The sequence below is a fragment of the Anopheles arabiensis genome, chromosome 2 (assembly GCF_016920715.1).
Source record: "Anopheles arabiensis isolate DONGOLA chromosome 2, AaraD3, whole genome shotgun sequence".
Lineage (NCBI taxonomy): Eukaryota > Metazoa > Arthropoda > Insecta > Diptera > Culicidae > Anopheles > Anopheles arabiensis.
Genome location: NC_053517.1, coordinates 34,777,314 through 34,804,786, shown reverse-complemented (window position 1 = coordinate 34,804,786; position 27,473 = coordinate 34,777,314). Strand labels below are relative to the sequence as shown.

At 46.0% G+C, this 27,473-nt stretch overlaps 1 protein-coding gene across 1 annotated transcript in view; it reads left to right on the top strand.

Annotated features, from left to right (window-relative positions):
- The first annotated feature begins 288 nt into the window (after positions 1 to 288).
- Positions 289 to 27,473, top strand: part of LOC120894314 — a 136,260-nt gene continuing 109,075 nt past the window's right edge. Inside the window, 2 exon segments of the mRNA XM_040296819.1 lie at positions 289 to 438; positions 16,285 to 17,110. Of these exon segments, the coding sequence (XP_040152753.1) occupies positions 17,005 to 17,110 (106 nt within the window). The 5' untranslated portion in view covers positions 289 to 438; positions 16,285 to 17,004.

Here is a 27,473-nt window from a genome sequence, read left to right as displayed (position 1 = left end):
GCTCTCTGTTCAAAAATTGGGGAAATACGTTTGGTGCGAAACTCAGGGTTTGAATATTTTCTCACTTTCCACGTTCGTGCCGAACGACGAACCAAGGACGACGACCAAGGCAGGTGGTTTCGGAGTTTTCCACGCCAAGCGGCCGAACTTTGACAGTTCTCGGCAGCGTCGGAACGCACACCGGAACGCTGCCCGACCATTTAGCACCATCGTTCGGCCATCGTTCGGGCCCCCCTCGGCGGGTGGCATACCGCCTCGGCAAATGCTGCTCCAGTTTTGTCCGAACCGTACAACGAACCGGATCCGTGTCCGTTCGCCCTCGCCGAACAGTTTTTCACTGCGTAAGCCAAAAACACACAAAAGTTTACACAACGGGTGGCAACGGGGCTTAGAAAGCCTTCGCCCGGCCATCAATCGGGCGCCGTTCTGCCAGTCACGGTACGCAGAAAGTTATTCCACTGCCGGATTAGGGGCGGAAGTTTGGCGAAACCGAAAAAAGAAACGCGTGTATGAACATCAACAAGCCTTCCATTTTGGGAAAATTGTTGGTTGGAGTGTGTGTGTGTGTGTGTCTTAATGGGTGTATGTGTGACCAGTGCCGGTGTGTATGCATCTAACGTACAGGCAAGCAAGGGTGTCACACTGTTACCCAACCCTTCACGGCTCGTCGTGTACTGAGTGGTGACCCAACCAGTGAAAAGTCTGTGCTGAAAAGCCATTTGCCTTCACGTGGTTTGGAACAAACGAGCTAAACGATATTGGCGAACCATTCCTAGTCGCAACGCCGAAGAGTGTCTCGTGTGTCTTTCTCCGTGTGTAGGTGTGTGCATGTGTGTAACTGAAGATGGCGTTGGGTTTATAATGGTAACGGGAAAGCCCCTAGCGGGGACCGGAAGTGTGTCTGGGAAATTAGTCATCACCATCGTTCCGATTTGGCCAAATACCATAACAAAGCTCAATTAGCGCAGTCACGGATTAAGGCCAACGAGTTTAGTAGCGTGTGAACGAGCTCGGTTGTGTGGGGCGTTTTTGTGTGCGTGTATGTATGCGTGTTCTGTACATGTAGCTGTGTGAGTGTGTGTGTGGCTCAGGTTGTGTGTACGTTTATGAGCTCCGTGATTGGAATTCAAGACGAAAGGAACGTGCTTGCTCTGACGACTGTTTCAGCGGCCAGGAAAATTCATAATGCTTTGCATGCTAAAAGGAAAGATTAACCACTAGCCCTCATGTGTGCGTGAGTGAGTGATTTTGAAAAGAAAAACAAAATAAAAAACAAGTTCTGTGACAAGTTCAAAAGACACCGAAAGCTTCAAAGCTCCGTGCAATATTTCGTTACACACAACAAAAAACGCTCAACCAACTCCGCGCCGAACCAGCGTAAGTGTGCTACCGCCAGCATCTTCCAAGCGTATGCAGCACGTTACGGTGCCTGCTTTGCAAAACGGGTTCGCTCACTCGCCCAACACGGGAAGGATTAAGAAGGCTTGGGTGACGACCTCACGGTGCAAAAATCTTTTCCACCGCAAAACTCGGGCCCGGGCAATGTCAGCCCAGACCAGGCCAGGCCAGGTTACCGGCAATGAATAATGTCAGTTTAAATGGTTGCAACGTCCTCCGTGCGGCAACGCCACGCAACCAGGCGCGTTCGATCGATCGAGCGGCCCTCGGCAGGTGAAATGTCCCGGCGCAAAAGGCAGCGGAGCATTTTACACGACGGAAACCTTTTAGCTGTGCGTTACCATTCGGTGCCATTCTACTTAACTTATCGTTTTGCCCTGTCACCGGCTTGTACAGCTCGCTGGGCAGGCAACACGAGCGAAAGCGAAGCAAGACTTAAAGCAGGAGCACAGGGGGAAAAAACGGACGCAAACAGATAGAACCGGAAAAATGGTACAAATATAACCTGCACCTGTCTAGCGTGGGCTCGAGGCGGAGGCTTTTTCCGCTCGTTGATTTGGATTTTCTTTCGACTTGGTGATCGCTTTTTTTTTTGTTGTGCACTTTGCAGAACGATCGTGCTTGATTGTTGCCCGTTGTTTGCTGACGGTTTTTATGGGAAACGTGAAAAGTTAAGCACACAACGTGTCACCGAATGTTCGCTGTAAGCTTAATCGTGAACCATTTCCACTGTCTGCAGCACCTTTCCCTTTTAGTTTTTTTTTCTGGAGCTGTTGTGCGTGTGATTGCTGCTGTAGGGCACGGTCAAAGAAAACATCTTTTAAAAGTTCCCATTGAGTGAATTTCCACACCTTCACACGAGGGAAAGCATCATCAAACGCGACAAACAAACGCCAAACGAAGCGTATGTGCTGGTGGCAGTTAATTTGGCTTCCCTTCTCCACTCTCTCTCTCTCTCTCTCTCTGCTTTTCTTTCTCTTTCCTTCTTGCCTTAACTCCAGCTGCCACTTTGGTGATGGCCGTGGAACAGGTGAATTAATAGTCTCCTTAAGCCGAATCGCCCATTTGTGCCCTCGTCCGGTTCACCGAAAACCACCGCACATGAGCACCTTTCTTTTTTTTCCTGAAACGGTAAGGCTAAATTATCCGCTTGTTCACGCAGCCCACAGCACCCGGCTGTCCAGCAAACACACACACAAACGCACAATAAAAAACGTAATATAGTGTGCGACCGGCGCCGACTTCACCGTGAGCCGACCTTTCGAGTCTGACGTGGGAAATTCCATGTTTTATTTTCTCGTTCTGTTTTGACTCTTGGTTTTGTTCTTGCGGTGGTTTGTGCTTATGCTTTTGAGGAAGGAAAAATCAATTTTGGCACCAACCGAAATTGGGTACATTAGAGGGAGCAGCGGGCAAGCAACAAGAAGCAGCGTACATAATACCACCCGAAAAATCAAAATACAAAACAAAAAAACAAAAAACTAAACGAACGAAACATTTACCGGGGCAATGCCGTACCATCTCGCCGCCGGGGGGGCTACCGTCCTTGCCACCAAAGCCGACGCTGTTCGCAAAAGAGGTGGAAGAACAACGGAGCGAAGTAAAACACTCACAGCACGAACAAAACGTTTGGCTCCACGCTGGCACAGTGCGCAAAGAGCGCGGGGGAAAGCATAACAGCAGCAACAACAAAAACGAGGAACAAAAAACAAGGAAACCTAGCAAAGGAAGAATAAAAAAAAATAACCACGGTGACTATGCGACCCACTCATTGAAACCATGGCACGCTTTGATGTTGTTTTTAATTAACGCGCTTTTCCGGTCCTTTCAACGGTGACCGCGGGGTTTCATCACGCCGTGCTTCGTTCCCGCACGTCCTCTTCAACGAGCTGCTGAAGATTGACCGGTCGGGACAAATGTGGCCTTTCTCTATTTTCTTCTGTGTATCCGCGCCCCCCCTTTGCCCGGGCACCTTTCAAACAGGCTACGAGCTCACAAACGCTTGAGCAGCGGGCGGGTGACCACTCCACCACCACCAGTCTACCAACGCCAATTGGGAGCCATGCGGTGATTAGTGTTGCCGGTAACGGTGCAGATTGGCGATACGCGATTTACGGTGTTATTTCCCGCCAACGTGCTATTTCATAAACTGATACGCGAGTTGGGCAGGTCAGGTGGCGTGCAAGGACGAGCCGCACGTGTATGTGTGTGAGCAGGATGTATGGAACCTTTAATTCACCTCGGAACACGGCCACGGGATCTTTGGACCGGCTGGCCGGGCTGTCGGCCGTTTCCTAGCACGGAGAGGATAATTACGGAACGAGGACGAAGGTTCATTAGTGAACTCCGCACTCTATCGGTCGGATGGGCGGGAGATGCAGTGAGTAAAGTCCACCAGCGACCCAGCGATAAGGAACTGAGGAGATGTGAATCGGGCTGCACCGATGGTGAGCAATTTGGCGTCGCATTGCGGGAAGAGTCCGCACAGCCTGAAGGCTATAATTTATGATGCCATTAGGGGGAGGGCTGTGTGAGTGTTTTTTCCTCCTTCCCATTTGATTGCATCTTGCTGCTTTTGATTGAGATATTACCCAAGGGTGGTTGTTTGAAGAGCAAACTCACCACCATCACCACCACACGTATATCATGACAGATGCACTGCTTAAAAGCGAACAATTTGACTTGGCTTGTCGCTTGCAAATTGAGTGGAAGGATAATTTAATTGTAGCCAATATGGTGTCACATTTAACGGTCCTTTTCATGTGAATTTATTTCATCCACTCAATTCACTGGAGTGTGTTTAACGTGCAATATTTGTAAATTAACGTTTCTATAATGTTGTTGCTCTCAATGCTAAGTAAATACTTTTTATCATAATTTTATTGGAAAAAGTGAAAGTTTACAAAGCTTTATTATTAGTTTTACTGGCAAACTTGAGCAGTTCTGAACAAGCGGATACTCTATTTTATTAGAACATCGACAACCGACATTGTGTAAAACCGCCAATTATTGATAAAAATCACAGTTAGCAAATGGTTCGCTATTGATCATTAATATGGCTCTAGCTTCTTTTTTTGACTCAACAAACCGTTGCCGATCAAGGACTGCTTGTACCCACTTGTGGGGTTGGCTTCCAGTGACTTATGGCGTCTTTCGTATGACGACACGGTCCATTTGGGGCTTGAAACCATGATGGGCATGTTGTTAAGTCGTAGCAGTTGACGACTGTCCCACGAAACCGGTTGCTCTCTTGAACCCTTTTGAACAGCTTTTCTCCGAAAGAGTATGTTGCTGAGCGAGCCGAGCAGTTATTTTGTTAGCTGCTGCAATATGCTTTAAAATGCGATACTTACTCCTGTATAATTTAAGGTAAAAAATCATACATACTGAAAACGCTCATTTTATAAAAGCGACATAACTCCCCTATACCTTGCCGACCGGTCATTCACTTGGTCGGGCAATTAAAATTCCAATTGTATGCACACTTTTGCGCACACCGATACTAACACACTGTCAGCCCGGTACTATTGTGCGGGGAGGCAAACCATCATTAAGATCGGTCCGTGCGATTGTATCGTTCAAACGGGTGGGGTGAGCTACTCGTGAAGCTACTTGTACCATCGTTCACGCCCCACTGTCCACTGTCAATTATGAGCCGAGGTCAAAGTTAAGCAGTATAACAACGGGCTTTGTGGCATGGTTTTTTTTCTATCAACCACAGACAATACAGACAACAGCCGCAGCTGAATAGACAACACATTCCTGGCAGTATTTTCTTGTCTATACCGGGTAATGTTTATTAGTCTTTGCCCGCTGTATGCTTTTTGTTCTGCCCACAATGCTTTCAAGAAGCCAGGCCAGTAAGGGAACAGTGTGGTGACTAGAATACAATTTAAATGCTTCAAGTAACCTTTACTCCCATCACGATAGCGTTCCGGGGTTAGGTTGGTAGCGATTGGCAAGTTAATTTGTCACACAAAAAGGGTCAAAAAGCGTCCTTGCTGGGGATGAAAAAGCGGTCGTGCTGTTTCAAGGATGTGAAAGTTCCCTAAAACTGGAACAAGCGCGTAAGTCATCCGGCGCTACATCTACTCCATCTGGCCGACCTCAAAATAACTTCGCTGCGCAAGTTAATCGCACGATCACGCCCGGGACCCTTGTACACGTCAAATGATGGCCTTTGTCCGCACGCATTGGCCGGTTCACCACTGTGCCAAGGTCGTTGTTAAATAGCTTATTGTTCCCGGCCCACCGGTAATCGTTTCCCAAACAGATCCTGAAATAACATTCCTTTGCCCCTGCCGGTGCACTGCGGACGGGCGTGAGAATGGAGACGCCTGGTTCAATAGTGAACAACGCACACACACACACCATGGTTCGCCCACCCGACCCGGTGTTGATTGGTTGTGCACGTGAAACACATTGTCCCGACGACAACGGTGCCTATAGTTGGCACTTAATTCCTTCCGGCTTGTGAAGGTGAGGTGATGGAAGCGGAAGATTGAAAAGCGCTAAAAACAGATAAATGAACCCAACCCAACTGTGTGCCGGTAAAATGCGAAAAGGGAACGAGCTGTATGAATAATTTCTCATCTCGCCGCGGAACCCGGGAACCGTGCAGCTTTAATGCTGTTTTGTTATTATTGTACGTTTATGTGTGTGCGTGCAAAAGAGAGAAAGAGTGAGGAAAAGAGCAAAGGTAGTTTATAGAGCAGGTCCAGGAAAGCTCATCAGAAGGCACATGATAAATGGGTAATTATTTTGTGACAGCCCATTCTTCGACCGGCGACCTACGGCTGATGAAGCAAACCGGTGGGTTTGTTCGCGGTGCATTTTACACGGTCGAACCAGTCAGAAGGTGATGTGTTGGAATTTACACATGCCAAGCGAATACAGCTGGTTAACGGGGGACCAACGTTGAAAATAATCAGACCGTTATCTAGTCATTTGCATGTAAAATGTTACGGTACCATCATTCGTGTTGTACTACATCGTTGTTGAGCATGCAATGGGGAGCATTTTAATGCATTTACTAGTTGAGAGCTGATTTATTTAAAAAAAGCAATTAAAATTTCAGCAAATAAATAAATGTAAAAATCACTCACATCGAATCGATTCAATTTTGGTCGAAATATGTTTGCGACTGTGCAATTTATCGCTTCAAAGCACCCAATCGCACGAGTTTGTTTGTTCTTTTACAAGCTTCTGGAATCAAATGGGACTTAACATTTAATTTGAGTACTTTTCAGCACTATCAAAGAGTATGGTTTATGAGCTATATAAATAATGTTGTAAACAATAAATTTAATAATGTTTTACAGGGTTTCTATAGCCAGCTGGGACAGCGTATGCTTTATTTTGGATCTGAAAAGCCTGGAAAATTATAGCATTAATAATTGCTTGGATATTTAATTTAAGCAAGCAATGAATGATTTTATGCCGTTCCACTGATAATGATCAAATCAGGTTAAATGATTCGAATTGTTTGCTTTTTGAGCTGTGCTCATTACCCAGTATTGGCATTAAATCTTAAAAAAAAACAATCAACAGAGAAACAAAATGTTGCTGATGGTTTAAGTGCAATGAAAAACCTTTATACAATGTGAAGCTAAGTGAACAATTTAGTTCCATGCTGCTATAAACTTTCGCATTATCCTTTTTCATAGAATTGCACAATTATAGCACATGCATCAATTGAACTAAAATCCTTTCACTGGCTCTATTAAATAGTCACTTAGAGTATAGAATTTTGTGACATGCTTTTATTTATTTTTATTTTTTTACTGAATTATTTGCTTTTATTGAGCATGACGATTTTTTTTGTAAATTATTTGCTTTTCTATAAAAACCTCATTCGGCTTGCGGGAAACCTCCGCCAAGCATACATTTGCACGAAACAAAAGCCCGCACTAAGCCGCCCATAACTTTCGATTAAATTTCATCTGCTCATCTCGCTGGAAAACGTTTCAATCTGTGCCTGAGTGTGTGTAAAACTTCCATTGAAATGTAAAAATACACACCTCAATGGCGAAGGCAACTACCACGGCAAGGGATTTTTTTTCTTCAAAACGCGCACACGGCAAACAACGGTAACGATAACCGTCGTTGCCGTTATTACCATTTTCTTCTCCATAGGGTACGCATCTTTCCCTCAAGGTTGCCCTGTTCACACATTCCCAAACGTTCCATCGTCCTACCCCGCAAAGACGTAAGCAGGCGACAGCAACGGGAAAAAATCTGATTCGAATGCGAAATTTACACCGAATTCAAGTGTCTCATTTATGCAAACTTACACACTTGTTACTGATACGATTTTTCACTTTAACCCTCCGGCGAACCGCGCTCAACCCCTCCCGCTTGCTTGTCCGCTTGGGCGCGGAAATGGTGAGCACGTTGCCGCCTGCTTAACACATTGTTGTCACCATTCGGCGTTCAAGTGCCGAGGCCGGGAAGGTGGGAGAATGGCTCAAGTGCCCGGCCTTTCCTTCCAAACTCAAGTTCACAGGCAAAACAGGCATTCGACGGTGCTTGTGTGGGGCTAGCAAACAACAAAGAAGACACACAACAAAATCGATGCAGGAAATCGTGTGCCCTTCCCAGTGGAACGGAATACCGCACCGCCAGCATATGATCGTGCGCTGGTTAAGAACGGCGCCAGTAGTAGTAGCAGCCGAGTGAGGAAAGCGCTCGAGCGTGGGAAATGGAGTGCAAAGAGGGAGAGTAAAGAGCTAACAGCAGTAGCAACAAAAAAAAACGCAAGCAACTCCTTGGCAAAAGAATCCAATTCTAGCTTACCTTAAACGAACCGAAGCGTACAGTGGGATGTGAAAAGCGGTGCCCGAGCGGTTGATTTTAAATTCTGGCCGCGTATCTGTTCGACGGCACACTGGCTGATGAAAGGCGCTGCAGGTTCAGTGGGGCTGAGGGACGGGGGCTGTTGCAATGAGTCTGTACGATAGAAGGCAGGCAGCAGCACAAACCTCCGTACAAGTGACGTAAGCGGTAAGGTTTCGAGTGCCCCCGGTTTTGGTAGGGAGCGGCACGGCGCTTCTAGGGGACTCGGGGAACACTGCAGCGTTCGACTGTCGTTATTGAATCAAACGTGTACGAAGTCGGGCCCGTGCAACGGATCGACACTTGCTCGGTTCCCTCGTTCACTGCAGAGTGAACGATGGAGCAGGATGTGACTGGAAAATACTTCTTACCGTGCACATTTCAATTTCAGCTACCTGTGCCTGCCGTTTGCCCGCTGCCGAGGAATTGCACACTCGTTCGCATGTGCATCTGTTCCCGGGCCTTTGCGCCGAATGCTCAGTAGCTAGTTCGGGGGTGTGCTTGGCATGACCTAATCTACCACTGCAGAGAAAAGTCGAGCGAACGTCTTTAAGAGTGCGCCACTGTGACTTTAATGGTGGCAGCTGTGAAATATATTGGTAATTAGTGGTATAATATGTTTCGAGATGAGTTAAAGGGTTCTGTATCATTTAATTTATAATTGAACTTATTTGTTAGATGTTTGCGAACATCCGGTCCCAGTTTCATGCGGTTTGAATCTCAATTAATTTCGTATGGATTGCAATCAAACAGAATGAGTCGTTTTCAATTACGTTTAAAACATTTACAAGTACGATTGGATGGCATGTACGTTGGATGATTGTAACATAGCTGCTAATGAACCAAACGATATGGATATCGATTCATTCTCTTGAATTGCAATTCATAGCAACTGTATTTAGATTCAACGGAAACAAAGGTTAGCTTTTTTAACAGCAGATTTTTTTACTATAATCTTCTTACTGGTTTATAAGACATCAACTACGTTGCTTCACCGTTACTTATGCTTACGGATTGCATACCTTTTGGCGCTTTTTTCCTTACAATTCACTGCTAAGCACACGGATTGCATATCTTTAGAAGTTTTTTTTCCTCCCTGTCGACAAAGGGATGAAAATGAATAAAAACCACAGGCTACTTATTCAATTCTTAAAGCAGATTAACGTTCACTTAAAATAAACGACTTTGCGGAACTCAATTATTTGGCAAAAATAATCCATTTACAGCAATTAGAACTTATCATTAGCACGTTAAACCGTCATGAGCTAGCCCAATGTTTTGTTCTCTACCAGCTAATGCACACCAAGAGGAGAAAACAACACGAAAAACTTCCACCACAGTGAGGGCATTAAAACGGGCTATTTATTTTCATGCAAGCTCGTCAATAAGCTTCCAAAAGTTTACCCAAAACAACCGACCCACGACCGCATCGGTAACTTCGCATTTTAACCGCCATCCCGAAAGGTCTATAATTTCGTCCGCCCCGCTCCTGATAATGATGTTGCGATCGAAACCGTACGACTTCACCCGTTCGAACTTTGTGGTGCCCCAGCTAGGACGACGGTGGGCGGTTACCCAGCAAGAGCCTAGCGAAGTTCGTACCGTGCGGTGAAATATAATCGTCCGCTTCCGGGGGCTGGTTTTAAAGCGTTGTCTTTTGCTTTATGCGTTGACCGTTCAGCTGAACGGGAAACTGATAGGGAAAACCCCCAAACAACGAGGATAATCGATAGATTATTGACTTAAATGGAAAATAATGGAAAAGTTTCAATCGATTATCCGGGCTTTTTGAGGGAGGAGCAGTGAACAAGTTCGAGTTTCGGCCATCCGTCCTCGGTTTCACTAGCTCTAGTTCCACTAATTGGACCATAACTCACCGACATTCGACTATTTTCCGGGGGAGTTTGATTTAGAAAGCTTGGTTCTTCCCCCTTCACCACTGCCTACCTGTGTGTTTCCTTTCTCCTATTATTAATGACGCTCAATTGGTATCTTACAAAGCAGCGGCAACAAAGACAATTAAAATGAGGAGAAAAAACATAGCCATGATAACGACCCTAAAAGCACGGTGTAAGCTGTAAAACAAATCAATCGCATTGAAATGTCACTGACAGGATCGAATTTTACAACTGCTCTGGTCAGCTTTCCAGAAGGGCCAAAGGAGACAACAACAACAGCAACAAAAAACTCCCCCAATCCCAAATCGATTCCCTAATGGGCTCACAACTCTCGGAAAACCACCGCTTCCCGGCATTTCCCTGCAGAGCGCTTTCGAATGTATTGTTGGTGAAGCGATTGAACCGAACTAGCGTAAGTAAACGATCGGCACCATTATCAAGGGTATTCGTAATGAATTAATGAACAGGTCAGCGGCAGACAGCACGGGCTTGGGCATCGACTCCTTTCGCCCAAACCCCGGAGGTCAGCGTTGCGTGGAAAGGATAATGGAAACATTCTTAAGAGGCTTTCCATCTCCATTCGACCTTTTCTTTCTCTCTCACACACACTTCACTCCGCTCGTGCTCTAGAAGGGAGCAAAAGAACATTCCCAAGAGTTTGCCTTTAACGTGTTACAGATTGCTCCGAGCCTCTTCAGAATCCGGCACTGGCCCATTGCCAGCCACCTCAGGCCAGTAGTTCGGGTTCGATCGTGCTGCATGAAGCGTTTTGTGCCTTCGTTTCGTTTGGTCGGTCTTCCTCCGAAAGTATGCTAAAGTCGACCACCAGCATCAAGCGCATTTGGGTTGATCAGTTTTTTGTGTGTGCTCTTCTTACTCCCCAACAGAAACTGGCGCATTCGAACCATGCTGGTGGGTGTGTAAGTGTATGAGCATTTTTTCTTATATTTGAGTCCGTCAGTTGCAGTAAAGAAAAGCGAACAGCAAATTAAAGTGCACCTTCGGCGAGGAAAACGGCCGGGCGGGTGTGACCGTAGAATTGAACAAGTTATGGGCGCTCCCGCCAGGACGGAAAGGTGCTGCAAAATTATTAATGAGCAAAAAGGATTACTTGGCAATGCTCAATTAATTTCTGTAAAATTTTAAATGCTCGAGTGCTCTTAAACTTTAGCACACCTTCAGCGCCAACGGTCCGCCTCGGCAAGACGCTCGAACGAGTTTCAGCGAGCTTTCGCCTTTGCTTAAAGGTTTTGTTTGTAGCGCTGGGGCTTCCGACGTTCCATGGCTTTTATATTCAATTTAGCCACTGCCCTGTTGTGACACGGGAGAGAAAACAAGACAAAAAGGCGCTAGCTTGCTTTTCTTTACTCCAGCAGCCGTTTCTGCTATATCTTTTCCGAACCGTTTAACGCACACGTTGGCAGGTTTAGTCAAAGCGTCACACGGATGATCAAAGAGGCCGTTACTTTTGACAAGCGAAATCGGATACTTTGTCGTTCGGAGCAATCTGCTGAGCGTCGAAAGTTGAGCAAATAATTGATGCCACGTGTCACCGGAAAGCGATTGCAGGGCATGGTGGTTGCCTCTAATGAGCGATGCTCGGGCGATCGCTATCCCTGGATCAACAAGATTTAATGGTTTTTGGTAATGCGATACGTGCATCAATTTGAGTTGATTTTTTTTACCGCTGTATATAAAACGCAGTTAAAGTGTGGAGTGAAACTAAGGAAAATGGTTTTGTTTTCTTTTTCTCACAGTTAAGAGTAGAAAACAAATATTACTCGTTTTCTTTACAACAAGAAGCTTGCGGTTTAAGTTTTCTATTCCCTATGGGAAAACTGAGAGCCAATTACCTGGATAGAGCTTTATAGACAGCAGCTGTCTTCATCAATCCCAGCAGTACAAAACTTTAAATTTCGTGTAGCAGCTTCTCAGCAAACTTCTGCAAAATTGGAAAACTTGGCTATACAAAAAAGCCCATAAAAAGCGCCAACACAAAAGGTAAGAAGCGCATAAATCCTTCATGATAACGGTGTTGGGTTGCTATTCTATCGGCTGCTGTGGTTGAATATCGCTGGAGATTATTTTTGAAGAACAAAAACTCAAACATCAAACGTCCAAATAAGCGTTAATGTTTATTAACACTTCCCCAGCTAGGTAATGTAGTAACTAATCGTCTCTTGCAGTGCAACTGTATGACACTGTGTTAAGGCATGTGTTGAGAAGGTATTATGCTACCTAGTGCCGATTCGACGTTTAGTCAACGAAAGATTAGCTGTCCAAGATTTCACCCTCACTTTCAATGGCGCAATCTCTTGCTTTGTTTTAACATTTACTCCCCGAAAAGTAATCCTCCTGGAGCTGCTCTACCGCTGCTCGAACGCATCAACGTTCGTTGGCTTTTCGCCGGAAGCAACATTAGCACGGCACGACGTATGCTGTGTCGTTACTTTTTATGCTCGCAGCCAACATTTCACCCACTCGACTCGACCCCGTTCTTACCCCGGGGGAAAACCATACGGTTTAGTCCATTTCTACCCACCAGTCTGTGATTCATAAAGAACGACGACGGAGACGATGGTGAACACCAACACCAATCTTACCAACCAACCACGCTGGTGTGACACCGGGGACACGACAGCCCATCGCCAGTGCAGATAAACATTTCACAAACCCCCGTTATGCCAGTGCGTCTCGTACGACCCGTTGGTCCGTGTGCACTATCGAGCGATGTTGTGTGCGTCTTAAGACTGGTGGTGGTGCTGCTGCTGCTGCTGCTGACGTCTTCCGATTCGTCTGCATCGGGGGCACGTTTAATGGGAAAACTTGTAGCGCGCACAAAAACAGGGCAAACCTTTCATCCGGACTAGCCAATGCTGCTGCTGCTAAAGACCGGCATTAGTGACCGTGCGGCGCACTATAGGGTTTCTGAAGCGAAAAATCCTTTCGCTATTCTTTTTTTTATAAAAATTTAAAGCCTTTGTTTGAAACTAGAAAATTAGTAGAATTTACTACCATAATTTGTTGTACCCACTTTCATTTACAGTTGAAATTTTGAATTTGAAGGGCAGCTGCCAGCAGCTCCCAACAGATCATAAATGATAAATATAACCTGCTTGATATAAGTGCTCTGTTCGTCTCGCTGCACTAAAGTCATCTCTTCTTCGCAGCACAGTGAACGCAAAACTTTTGCAACCAAAACAAAACTCTCGTCCAAGCAGAGATTCAACAAGCTCCTGCTCTACGTGTTCAAATATACCACTGTGAAAATGGAGGCATACCGGCAGCGGAAGAAAATCACAGACCCAGCTTGGTGTGTATGCGGTGAAGCGATAAAGAAAAGTGGGAAATAGCTTTAACCTCATTCAGTTCCGGCGGCGACGACGTCGAGGATGATGATGATGACGATGGTGATGATGATGATGGTCGTCCAATAGTGCTTCATTTGAACTTCTGCACCATTGCCCCCCGGACCCCCTGGCCACTGCCGGTAGACTGTTGTTTTTCTTTCGCCCAAACCCGTTCCACCGACCGGGGGATCTTTCAAGCCAAATGGACATAACGAGTGGGTAGCGATTCGTTGTGAAAAACCCCCGATACAACGCCAGAGAGACGGGGTACCGGGGCCAGCAAAAACTAACCCCTAGGAAATCTTTCAATATGTAACATCATCATCTCATAAAGCTATCATGAAGATAAGTAGCACTTTAACATCCGCTCCCGGTTTTACACCGGAGACGACGTGAGTCAAACGGGAACGGTGCAGCTGGCTGAATGGCGACCGTGGCCAGGAGACAAGGGCAGGGAAAGTTCAAACAGGGTGGACTAATTACTTTTGCAGGTATGTTTTCCGACAGCTGTAATCTGGGCTGTGCTACATTAGCTTACGCTAGCATGTTTGAACAAGCGTCATTACACAGCGCTTCTTGCACCCTTTCATGTGAATGCAGCATTGTTCTGCATTGCCCATCTGGTTTTTCTACCGTGGAAGAATTTTCTGCTTTTAGATTTCATTGGTTTTATATTTTTCTTTTTCGCATCTTTTTACCCCCTGATCCCGGAAGTAGTGTTATGAAAGTTTCATGTGCAAAAATCGGTAGCAAAAACGCAATCATCTTTCACTCCAAAGAACGACAAGATTTCCGCAAGAAGTTTTCCCCCAGCCCAGCACCCACCATAGTGGGATGGAGTTTATGTTTTTCTCATTCTTCGCTTCATAGAAATAACTTTCCCAGAAACGATAAAAACGAAACGCTTCCGAAGAAAAACCGATCGATGCAAGAAATCATCGAACAAATTGCCCTCGTGAGATTTCTGCAAAATCGAATCCATTGCTTCCGCTTTAATTTCATGGCGTTTTCTTCATCTTTTATTTTAAATTATTTTTCGCTGCATTCTGATTCTCATTTCCTTTTTGTTTCCGGCACTCTTGTCATCGTTTTCGTTTTCGATTTCCTACGAAAATAGTAGCGTTAGTGGAGCGCTTGTATTCGAAATAAGATCAGCTCGTGCGCTACTCGTTCTGGGACAAGGTTTTGTAGAAATTCGTGAGATGAAAAAAATTAATCACAATTAAAAGTAGTTTTTGTAGAAGCGAGGAAAAGGTCCAGCAGTGGGGAAAATGTGTCAAGAAGCGAGGCAAAAGTTTGGTTTATTATCCTTCTTTCAAATTGTTCTATAGCAAATGCCAAAAAAACCTCTCGACGAACTCGATGGGATAGAAATAAATGCTAAAAATTGAGTTAATTTGCCATGCCTTTGCTGGCTGGCAGCAACTCTCCGAGAAGGCTTTTTCCTTTTTTTTTGCCTCCAAAATAGCAAGCACCGTACCTTCGTTAGAGAAAGAATCTAGCCAAGCGTGGAGTTTAAATGCCTTTTAAAGCGAACCACGTTGCAGCTTCGAATGCTAATCGGCTTTCATTTTTCGATGCAAATCCAACAATTCTTAGAAATGTTCGCAAATGATTAGACCGGTTGTACACGTTTCGAAAGCTTGTTGTTATTCACACACTTCTATTTATTGTTATGCCATGTGCAATGCACACACCCACACATCGTACCACCGATCGGTAGTAGCACATCGGCCTTTTATGAAGCATCTTTGTTCTGTCGGTGCGCTTGAATAGTTTTAAGCCAGCAGCAGGCAGCACAAACGCAGCTGGAATGGAGCGTCAGTTTTACATGGCGCTAAGCTTTTTCCTACCCCAATGTCCTGACGCCCCTCCTAACGCCACGTCCCCAGATCCCCCCACTTGGTACGCTAATCCCGGTTTCATCAAAGCACAAACTTCCGCCTCACCCATATCGGCTTCGTTAAAGGGATTTATTGAGCAGTGGATGAAATGAAAATCCTTGCTATCCACACTGCCTGCACAGAGGCGCACGAGTACTATCATCGAGCAACACAGGAAGAAGCACATATACAGAAACACACACGAAGCCTCGCTTCGTTGTATACCGGAAGCTTCGTTCCGTTCCGAGCCCGAAAGCTAGCGCCGATCGGGGAGCATATGTGCTGACGAAACAATAACAGTAGCAGGGCGTCCTGTCGAGGGAGTTTTGGGATTTACTGCATGCAGCAACCGCTTTTCGAGACACATTCCGAGATGGTGAGGATTTTCGACCGAGCAGTTGCATTTGGCTGAGTCCTGGGTGGCTCTTAGTGCGGCAGAAATAATGCTCACTCGGTCCGGAGTTTGCAGCACGCCAACACGAACTGATGACAACCCGGCAAGTTCTGTGTGATGCGATTGCGGGAAAATGTTCTAATCCGTTTCAAGTTTTTGTTGTTGTTTTGTTTGTAGTTATGCTCCTTACGCAACCGATTGATCACGTGTGGCAGAGTAAGGTTGTTGCGAGTAGCGCGAGACGTTGGCCGCATTGCTTCATGCAAGCCCGTTTATCCGGGTGGAAACTATTCGAACAAAAGTTGGTTCCGACTAATCGTTATGTTGCTACTGGAGCGTAGTGCTGTTGGTTAGTTGGTTAGTAGACGGGCAGTATTCAAAGAAATATGTATGTAAATAGTCCATTTAAGATTAATAATATAAGATGTACTTCTCTTACCGAAGAAATGATATATGAAAAGCCCAATAACGGCTGTATTTTCCTAACAATTTTCTCCATAATAATTACTCCCGTTTATATTTCTCAGGTACAAACGATTATAGAGTGTCACGAGCGGTGAAGAAGTCTATCTGAAAAAATGTTACACCCAGCTATCGAACCAAACCCCACGTGAGGAGTGATCTGAAGAGCAATGTTGCGATACTAACAAAGAAAAAAGCATGCCAAACAGTGTAATCTCATCCGGCATACATTCGCGCCGGTAAAAAGCGCGATTGAAAGCGTGAAAATCAGTGCTTTTCCAGTGTTTGTGTGTGAGAGCGTGTGTGCAAGTGCATGTGCACTCTGCTAAAGAGAAAGTTAAGCTTCCCAGCTAGCCCCCGACAGTGAAAGTGTGCGTGTGTGTTTGTGTGCTTGCGTCTGTGCGTGTGTCTGTGTGCGCTTTCACCCACCATTGATGTGCTTGTGTGTGCGTGCGCCCGTTAGCAGGAAGCTTAGCGTGAGGGAAAATGATGTTGAAACGTGATTATCTCCGGTTGATTCGTTGTGAGTTTTGAATAATCAACCCGAAAGCCCGACGAGACCCGCCGCATCCCGTCACGCAACCACCGCACCACGAGCGGTGTGGAAAACGACGGTGCAAAATCTTTGCCCAACTTGGGCATCCCGGGGTGGTGTGCGTGTGTGTGTGTTTGTCCGACTGAGCCAATCGTGAATTTTCCACCACCACGGTTTTGAGTTTTCGCTGCTTTTTGTGTCTGTGTGAGTTTTGCGGGGTTTACGTTGTTGCGGCTGTTTGCTACGTACCATGAAACCGGCGGCAGCGCGAAGCATCACACTGGCAGTCACGCTGGTAATGCTGGCTAATCTTGCCCGTGCACAGATCGACTGGGCGGAGGACGACGATGATCCAGGTAGGTGGAAATCTCAACCCCACTGTAGCACACGACTGTCGGCAGCGACGTGGGTGAAGCGACGTGGGATTAACGAATCTCGCTCACGCTCTGCTTTCCTGCCTCGGTACGGAGGGGGTGAAGATTAAAAAGCTGGTTGGGGGTGGGGCGAAAAAGCTTACGATCTCATCATCTCGGGCAGCGAAATGTGATAAAGAGTACGGCTAATTACATTGCAAAAGGGGTGAAAAGCTGTTCTGCAACGCGCAAACAGATACAAACAGCACAACATGCTTAGAGAGCAATTCAAAGAGAGTGTAATAATGCGATTGGTGATACATCGCATTAAAGCGATTTAATTTAAATTACGCCCTGTAGGGATTTTAGCACGCGAGCGAAGGAAGTCCCCGAAGGAAGGAGTTTTATTTTGTTTTGCGCCGTAGCTCGACAGTTAATTACACATGCACCCGGGCTCCTTTCCGGGCGCCCACGGGAATCGAAAGGAATGCCGATACCGTGGTGGATGTGGTGTGAATAATGCCAAAACAACGCCACAAAGCCGTCGACTGTCACTCAGATATCGCGCCATTTAAATCAAACATTCCGAACCGCCTGGATGCAACCGGATTGCCATGCTGCAGTCACTGCACTAATTGAGTTATCGAAATGGAAATGCACACACACACCGACATCAGCAAACCCACACACTCTTGGGCAATATTTCGAGTGCTGGTGCATCATTTAGCAGCCATGCCAATGCACGTGTTTGGCTTAGGCGACCCTTTCCTCTGACGGGCATGTTTGATTAATTCGCGTGTGAAAATCAACAGTACACAGAGAGCTGGCATTTCCCGGTAGCATGAACGCACACACACACACACCACACACCCTTTAATGGCCAGTTTTGTTTGAGTGTGTTCTACCAAAACCAAGCCTACAGATAAATAGCGTGCAATGGAACCGATGCTGCTGCTGCTGCTGCTTTTCTTGTGCTTGTTTGCCCTGCCACCTAAAGCTGCACCTGGAAATGTCTCCACTCTACCGATACCGATCTAATAAATCGTAGCAGCGCGAATGCGAATCTCGAAAATCACGTCGAATTTCGGCTGCTGCTGCAGCAACCAGCGAACCGTCGCAAAATTCAACAAATCATGAACAAACAGCCATATATCTTACCTGATCCGATGCACTGCAGTATATCGGCCACTTTTGGGCTGTGCTCGGGGTGAGGTGTGTATGTGTGTGAGTGGAACAGACAGGCAGGTCAACATCTGTTTTGCCGTGACCTGGCCTCTCATCTACGCCACCTCTCGTGCATCGCTTTGTGCTGCAAGGGATTTTCCTTCAACTGGGCCCGCTGCTGCTGCCCCGAAATTCTGCTTCATCGGAGCGGACAATTTGATTTAATATTTGCTGTTCGTTTTAACCTTTCACTTGTGCGGGATTTTCGCAACCCCAACGCTCACTACCCGCCTCCAACAACCCTTCCTCCACCCCCTCCCCCTCCAACCAGCATTGGCAATTTCGCAACGCCAGGGTTGCGAAGCTGCAGCGCCAGCGCGTCCCTGAACAGCGCGCCAGCCCGTCAGCAGATTTCGCCAGACTGCATTTTATGGCCGGCTATATTTGTTTGGTGCGAGCCGGAACCGGTAGGGCAAATGGGTTGTGTTTGTGCACAGCGTTCGGCGGAGAGTTTGAGGCAAGTGGGCAACTTTTTGTCGACAAAAAAACAGTGGTTTGGTGCCGGGCACAGTAGGGCAAAACGTTGACAAAAGCAGAACGAAATCTCGAAAACGAAATAAAACATTTTTCTGAATTTATGGAAAGATTGTTGCTTGAAGGAATTTTTAAAATTATTATCAACCTAAACACAATAATTAAAATGTATTCTTTCATTTTTAACGTGTTAATAACAACCAGTTTTGAACTTGTACTTTAATTCTTTAATATTGTCATCGATTTTTCGTAGGACTGTTTTCATGCTAACTTATGTACTGTCAATATTTTCACACGAAAAAAGGTTCTTATTTAATTTAATTTAATTTAAAAATTGGTTTTAAATATGATGAAAGCTCTTAAACAAAATTCAACCACCAATATCCTCACTGTTGCTTCGATTCCATCGTATTCTTTTCCATTATTCCTGCTCCTAGAGACGGAGGTTAATGCAATGCCTTCATTTATACCGATCTGCCAATGCTCTCCTCGACCTTTGCTTTTATTCGCTTTGCCTGCTAAAAGCTGACGAACGCGATAATTCCGAAGGCAAACGAAGCCCGTCCCGTTTCGAATGATGGGAGCTGTGGGTCCATTTTATTCCATTTCACATATAGATCCGGTCTGTTGTCGGTTTTATCGTCTGTCCCTTAAAAATCTGCCGAAAACGGATATTTTTTGCTTAACTTGGCATCCATTGCCGTTGCCCGAACTGTGCTTGGTGACGAAAAAGGTTGTGATGAGGACGCGTTGATAAGCTGTACGGGTGTGAATGTATGTGTGTGTGCTACCGTTAGTTGAGAGCCCCTGTGCGGCCTGTACTGTACGAAAGGGTTGCTCAAAGCATGCCCGGAAGTACGTAAATATTGCTGATGAAAATTGTTCCCACTTACGGCTGGCTGGCTGGTTCGTTTCTTTCCACTCGGACGTGCTTCGGCTGCCAGAAAGCAAGAGGGTGGACGTGTGTGCCGATGTCTTTCCTGTTGCCTGAGTTAGGCCTGAGAGCTAACGAATGGCCTGCCAGCGCATCACATCATTTCGTTTTCTGATGATCGATAAATGAATAACGAATCATCTGTGTGCAGCTGTGCGTTGGGTCTTTTGATTTGAAATGTTTCCAATGTCTAGCAAGCAACGGCACACACGGACAACGCACCCTTCCGAAACACGTGCCCGTCCTTATTGGTAGGATGATTTGCCGTGCCGTTGTGTTAACACATTATTCATCCGTTTGTTTGCATAATTAATACATCCCTACTTGTTTACCAGGCAGGAGCAAGACGGGTAGCAGGAGTTATCCTTAGTTGCTCTCGCTGACTGAATCCTTTTGCCGAAGCCATAACCCATTTCCTGCTGTTCCCTCGTTAGCCGAGCGACGGTGGTACCCGATCGATTCACTTTGTCTCATCGAAACTTACTCATCGTACGGTTAATGTTGATCCTTTTTTCCTTCGTCTCAATTTGCTCAATTTGCTATCTAATTATAGATTTCGTGAAACCTTTCCATTGCCATCGCACTGCACAGTGAGCTTAAGCAGGTGAACATATGTGAGCAGTAATCTTTCCCGGAAGTGTTGTATTCCCTCTTTACGGTGTCATGGCTGATTGGTGTAGCTTATTTGGAATCAGTTGTTGGTTGGACGGCTGAAGTGAAGCGAATGCCAACTATTTTGGTTTGTGAGCAGAATTTTTGCTAAGTATTTTCTGTGTTATTTTAGACAACGCGATCCTCCAACTGGAAAGAATTTTCAAGGATGTAATAAAATTGAATGGTTCTACTATTTGTGCAATCATGCTATGTATACATGCATATTTATCTATGTTGCTATACTGTTGTTTCTCTGTTCTGGTTTTGTTTGTTCAAGATTATCTTTTATTTGCATTGTAAATCTTATAGAGTCCACCATCACATACATTAACGCTCATTGTAATATTATTAAGTGAGCAAATTTTGAATTATAGTTGTAGCGCTAATTAAACAACCTTTATGGAGATTTTCAAGGACTCATAAAATTTTGGGACACTTTCTTCACTCTTTCTTGTGGGAAATCACGAAAAAAAGATAAACTAATGATTTTGCGTTGAGTTTAAAGGTATGTGATGGTCGATGTTTTTTCAAATACCTTTTTTCAAACATAATGGTCTAACAAATATTGAACATAATGGTCTAACAAAGTATGAGGAATATATTATAACGAGAAGAAGATACGTTTTTCAATTCTTATTTCTCCAACGTTACTACTTCCTCGAGTGCTACAATTTAACTCACCGGCTGTAATAACCCTAAGGTAAACAGGATGCTTACGAAAACTACCACGACAGACGAAGGAAAGCGAGAAAACAGATGTAAACCACGTAACCATTCGCACCAGATAGCACTCGCGGCAAAAATGATGACGTGCTCGCGAACGTGCGGCCGACATTGATTGATTTGTTCGTTAGTGTTATTCAATTGCCCTACTCCGCACGAGCCCGTGCGCGGAAAGGCGAACAAACTTTCCACACACCCAGAGTTTACATTCCATTTGTCATCAATGTGTGCACCTTCGGCCCCATTACGCCTGATCCTTTTCCCCCACTCACGTGGTTGCGTGCAAAATGATGAATTTTCCCTTCGAGTGTTTGATTGGTTCGGTTCGGTAGTTTGGCTGGTCCCGTACTTTCCTGCACACTTTCCTTTCGATCGTACTATCTCTCTCTCTTTCTCGCTCTCTTTCTCGATGTGCTTCAATTTTTCTTTTGAAACCACTTCCCGCACACACGTTGCTTGCGTTGCCCGACGATTCTTTCTGCACAAAAGTACCCATCTCAAGTACGAAAAGCGCACCTTGAATCGGGTAACGAGTGTCGGTTGTTGGAAATTTCATTTCCACTTCGGCTCCCTCTGCGTTACAATTTCCTGTGTCACTTAGCCACTGGCGGGGACGAATGATGGGCAAGGAGGGCTGGTTTGGCAAACTCTTTTCCGAACCGCGAACATGGCAGGCTAAAAGTCAAGAGCGTGACACATTTTGATTGGAAACGTGCACTCGGTGAGCAGAATGGTGAAGTATTCGCGTGTCTTTTTTTATATTTTTTATTCGCTCTTCTCTCATCATTTCCTCTATTTTGCCGCCTTCAAGTGGGCGAAACGAATCAATATGCGCTCACCTCACAAAAGGGAACTTCAAGACTGGGACGTGCTGAAAAAAAAACGTAGAATCTGTCAAGAGTTTGCTCACTAACCGCATTAATTTTCCCAACCGGAAACTATTCACCCGGGCTAGACTACAAATTGAAAACTTCCTTCCTGGCCGTGTTCTTGCCTCTTTTCTTGCTCATTCGAAAACAGCACAGCGTATCAGGCCGGCGCATGTGGAAGGATATTGAGCAAGAGTGGTAGAGCAAAAGCGATACAATTTTCCCTAAATAGGTACAGAACTTTTGCTACACTTTTTCCGTTGTCAGCTCCATCCATACATCGCTCGTGCGAGCCAACCTGTCGAAGAGTATCAAAACTCAATTCACCTTAAAGCCGGCTGCCACTTATTGAAATACCAATCAAACTTACCAAAGCTGGCAATTCACAGCCCTCTTCGAAACGCGCTCTCCCACACAAGCACACTCATTCAATCGATCGATTGATCCAACCCAGCCTCTCGGATGCATGAAAAGCCCCCGTTGGTGAGAAGGATTTTGGAGCCGATGGGAGGACGCATTCTGCCACGCAGCCAGCCCTGCCAAAAACGGTGGCATTGTTGCTCGAGCGCTTGTGTCTAGTTTTGCCGTTGTTTTCTTTCCTGCTTTTGTTTGCCACCCCTTTCGCCACACGCGTTGCAGCATCCGGCAGAGCTGAGTTTTGGCAAATATTTACACTAAGCTACACACCCTCACGAAAAAAAGGATTGCAGATCGTTTTGGTGAAGGCACCAGACCAGGCAAAGGGCACCCAGGCGTGGGCGTGCAATCGAATCTCCAATCACAGAGCGGCACAGGCTCTGCGCCTTATTTGTGCCAGGCGCCAGCACCGGCTCCGAACGCTTGCCCCTGGCTGCTTATTGATCTCTCGCCACATCACGAGCTTCCAAATCAATTTCCGTTTGGCAGGTTCATAAGCTGCAGGATTCGGCACCGAGGGTTCGCAACAGTGATCCGTAAGCATGGCTGCTTCTGTGCGGTACTGTACGCTCGGATTGGATATGCGCCGATGTCACACACATCGTTCCGAACGAACGAATCATTATCCGGCGCGTGTACGAACGGTCCGGGTTTGCAACGGGTGCTGATGGGTATTGGGAGCTCAAACGAATTGTTATTGATTTGCAAGTGCTGGCGAGGCTGGCGCTACTGCTAGAGTATGCTTGGTTGGCTGAAACGTATGATTCCAGCAGTTCGGTTTCATTGCTCAACGTCCCAATGGATTGGTGCGAGAATACTACAGCCAGCTAGCGCACACACACAAAGTTCAAGTTCGAGCTGCTTGCTCTCCTTTCCGACCCACCATTAAAGACCATTTTTCAACGGAAAAACTTCAACCGGTTCGGGTGATCGTTAGTGACAGACAGAAATCCTTTCCCAGCGTCTGGACGGTTCTGGGGCGACACCAACTTTGTATGATTTATTGTATCTGGTGGAGCAATCGGAACAGACCTGGGTGAAACCTCGGAAGAAGAAAGGTCGACCCAAGACGATATTATTTGTGAGGCAAATATACTTAATTATGGCCATTCGACGCAAATGCGACTAACAAATGGCAGCCATGCGAAGGGGTGTGTTTTGTCTCGTTGAAGGATTGTTAGATATTAACGCTTTGTTTGTAATCTTTCATGCAGTTGCTAACAAGCAAAGCTATAGAACGATCATATCAACAGCATCTTCTTGGAAGTTAGGGTGATGAAACACTGTTGAAATATAGGGTTCAATTATGCAACAAGAATAAGCTATTCTCATTATTGTTTCTTCGTGTTGCACAGGGAGTCTTAAATTAAAAAATAAAAATTAAAAGCATAGCTCGAAGCTCAAACGCATTTAATAAGATATATGGCTAACCATTTCTAAACAAATAAAAGACACCAAATAGAAGTTGAAGAGCTTTTACTCAGTGTCAATACCGCTTCTTTATCACGATTTATTTCTCAAAACTTTTTAAGTAAACGAACGTAAAGTTTTATCGTATGATGGCTACAGGCTGCCCGTTTTTGAACACAAAAATGAGGTTGAAAACGTAAATAGACTCTACCAAATGCGTTGAATACTCATTTATGTCAAGGACCACTTTTTCCATTCCAAACAGACCTGTTTAAAGCCTACCCAACCCGATCTCTTTCATTCTGTTGCTTTAACATCCTTTTATTTACCCACAGGAGGTCAGAAGATGTTCTCTTTGCACTTTGCAAGTTCAATTGAAAGCTACTCAACCTTGTGCCAGTCTAGCGAGCACTGCTTAAATTTTAACAGCACTCTTGAAGAAATTCAGTCCACAAACAGCACCCCAAACCCTTGTTTGTGGCCGAGGTATATTGACACTGTCAGCATGATTACCGTAAAATGTTATCTAGAAAAGCCGGCAGCATCTGCCAAAACAATTCACTTTCATTTCAACATTTTTGTACCCCGCCTGTACGTCGCTACGCACCGCTTCCGATCGTGTACGATCCAGTTGCACCCTGCACTGCACGGAGGTAAGATGGCCCGAGGTCATCCTTAGCAAAAGTGTCCGCCTTTCATCGTGCGGCAGTGGTGCAGTGGATCGAAAAGCAAAAGCGCAAAAGTGGATGAGGATTGCACCGTTTGCACCCCAGCAAATACTTCAAACCCAAGAGTGTATGTGTGTGTTTGTGTGTGTGCTTTGTTTGAGGAGGAATGTTAGTTGCAAACTTGCTGCTTCAACTTTCCCCACATTCCGCGCGTCCGAATGGCATCGATAGCAGGTTACTTCTTGCGTAGAGCATCGTTTACTTAAAGATTGTTTGAATAAATTGTGCGGGTTGCTGCAGCAAACTGTCTGTGTTCCCAATTTAATCTACCACCCTGTGGCGCCGTCATGAAACACTTTACTGTTCTTGAAAGGCTTCCCTGCCAGTGATGTTGTTGTCGTTGCTGGTGCTGGTGGTCCAACAAGAGCATCGCCCGTGCGCACAATCTTCTTCTTCGAACGCAGGCGGGGCTGAGCCGTGTCCTATTTGCAAAGTGCACCGTGCTTGACAAAGAATGCCATCAAATGGTGGACGATTGCCTTAAATCTTGATTCGTGCGGAAATCTCCAGTTACCGCAAGTGCGCCCCCACTCGCACAAGTGTTGCACATCTTGGCACAAGAACAAAGGCAAACGGCAGTCGGTCCTAGTGAAAGCCTACGGGCACTCGACGGTAAATGGGACTCGGTACACGGTAAACAGCGATCGGTACCAAACGAGCCGCTCAGGACACGAACAAGATGGGCATTTATTTGAGTTTTACTTTGCCCGAACCGTGGCCAAAGGTGTCGTACCTTCCCTTCCACCGAAGTTGAAGATCTTGAACTGGAGAAAAGTTCCAAACCACTCCGGTTCCAGCTGGCCCAATTGCGTCCCAGGGCAAGCACCCTTCTTGTCTGCACCCTAACTCTCTTAGCCTTACCACCTTGCTCGACATAAAACTGTTCGCTTGTATTCCCATCCAAAGTCCGCCCGAGTTAAAGGAGATCTTCGCTTGCCGCCGGGGCGGAGGCAAGGTGGAAGTGATTTTTCTTCAAACCCCCCCGTACTGCTACACTTTTACGACACAAACGGCCTGAAGATGCTTTGGCTCGGAGCACAAGCGAGTAAAAGGGCAGCAGCAGCAGCAATTGCAAAAGAAGAGACAACAAAAAGCTGCATGAAAGAAAGGACACCCGGACAGAAAGGATAACGCGACGGAACAAAAGCGAAGCAAACAGCACAGAGAGTGAAGATGCGAATGAAAAACAACACACACACAAAACGAGCCCCCGTAAAGTGGCGCCTCGCAGCGGGACAGTCGAGTGATAAATGAAGAGCTTAAATGGTTTGTTTTATGAAGATATTTTATGAGTGAAAGTTTTTCTCTGGTGCGCATCTTTGTTTGTCCCTGTGCTGTAGGACAGCTCCTGTCTCCATTCTTTTTTTTTTTTTTTGTCCGTTTGTTTGTGTGATGAAACGCTCTCGCTGCTCTTTTCACGTTCCGGGCGCGTCTTGAAGTGACAGTTTCGGGACAGTCGTTCGGGGTTCGTATGCGCGTACCTGACAGGACCCACGGTACTAAACCGTGCACCACCACCGAGCTCCAACCCACCCAGCTGAGGGGCGATGGGCACACCTACACCGACACTGGATTACACTGCCCTCGGCCATCTAGTGCCAGTGTCATTTTTGCGTGAAGAGTTACCCAACTTTTCCGCTACCAAGCAAACGGGTGGAACGCAAGGGCTGGTGAACGCTGGGGGATGGTGAGCTGGGCAAAAGTTACAGTCACCCAAATCGGAGCTTCGAAACGAAACGGGGTTTTGACCGTGTTTAGCCCAATGTTTGGATAAGCGAGCAGAAGTTGGAAAGTTATTATTAAATGCTGAGTTGGGTTGAGAACCGTCGGTGGGTCGAGCTTGCTTTTTTCATTTTCCCGTCGCTCCGTTCCCGAGGCTATGATACGAAACGCAAACAGCGCACCGAAAAACAATAGGACCCAACTCTAATCCGTTTCATCCAAATTTTATCCTATGGCTGGGGCCTATCCCTTTAATCCCCATTACACTTTGTGCCAGCGGTGAAGCATGGTGGCGGGACGGTCAAGGAGAGCTCATGGGGCAACAAATTTCACCTACGATCGATACTAATTGAATTCATCCCTTCTTCCCCCACCCGGTGTAGCTTCAAGGCACATGATTTGAATGCATAATTTGGACCATAACACATTGTTGCGTACACAGCGGGCAACATCGGGCACTGATGCGTATGGAAAGGACCGTTACTTAATAAGCAAAGGTTCGAACGGGGTGAACGAAAAATTAGCCAGCTATATTTGGAGCTAATGCTGGACGGGCGTGAGGTGCGAGATAGTTTAAGATCTAGGCAGCAGTGTCTACCCACAAAGGTAGCCGGGGTGGGGCGGGCAAGGGTCATCCGTTTTAATCAGATTTCATTTCAGCATGCAAATTAGCTTACCTTCAAAACTACACGCCCGCCTACCGGGCACTGCTATGACATTTCTTTGTTCTTTTTTTGCGTTTTGATCGGAGTTGAATTAAGCTTCGGCTCCCATAACCCAAGGCAGCAAGAAATGTTTGAGCTCGGTAAAGGGGCTGCCCGGGCGCCGTTCCTTAATTGGTCCGGGCGGGCTCGGAAACTATCCATTCCATAGGAGACACACTGCTTTCACACGAAGCGTCCCTTAATCCAATGATGCTCTCGATCCCCGCTCCGTTACGAATGTATATTCAATACGTGCAGGTACGCTAGCGTCCAACGTCCAACGTAAGATAAGACGATCCAGCTGGTACGAAACAACACAAATCCAACAGCCGAACGGTATGTAAGCCTGCACGGTACGTGCAAAACCCAATTGCAGCAAACTACCGGTATCTTTCGTCCGCGTTGGAAGGACAGACTCAACAGATGATCCCTATTTCGTACTCCGCAGGCGGACACCGTACACGGCAGTGGTCAGCAGTACCTTTCCCATCTTTGGGTTGGTAGGCT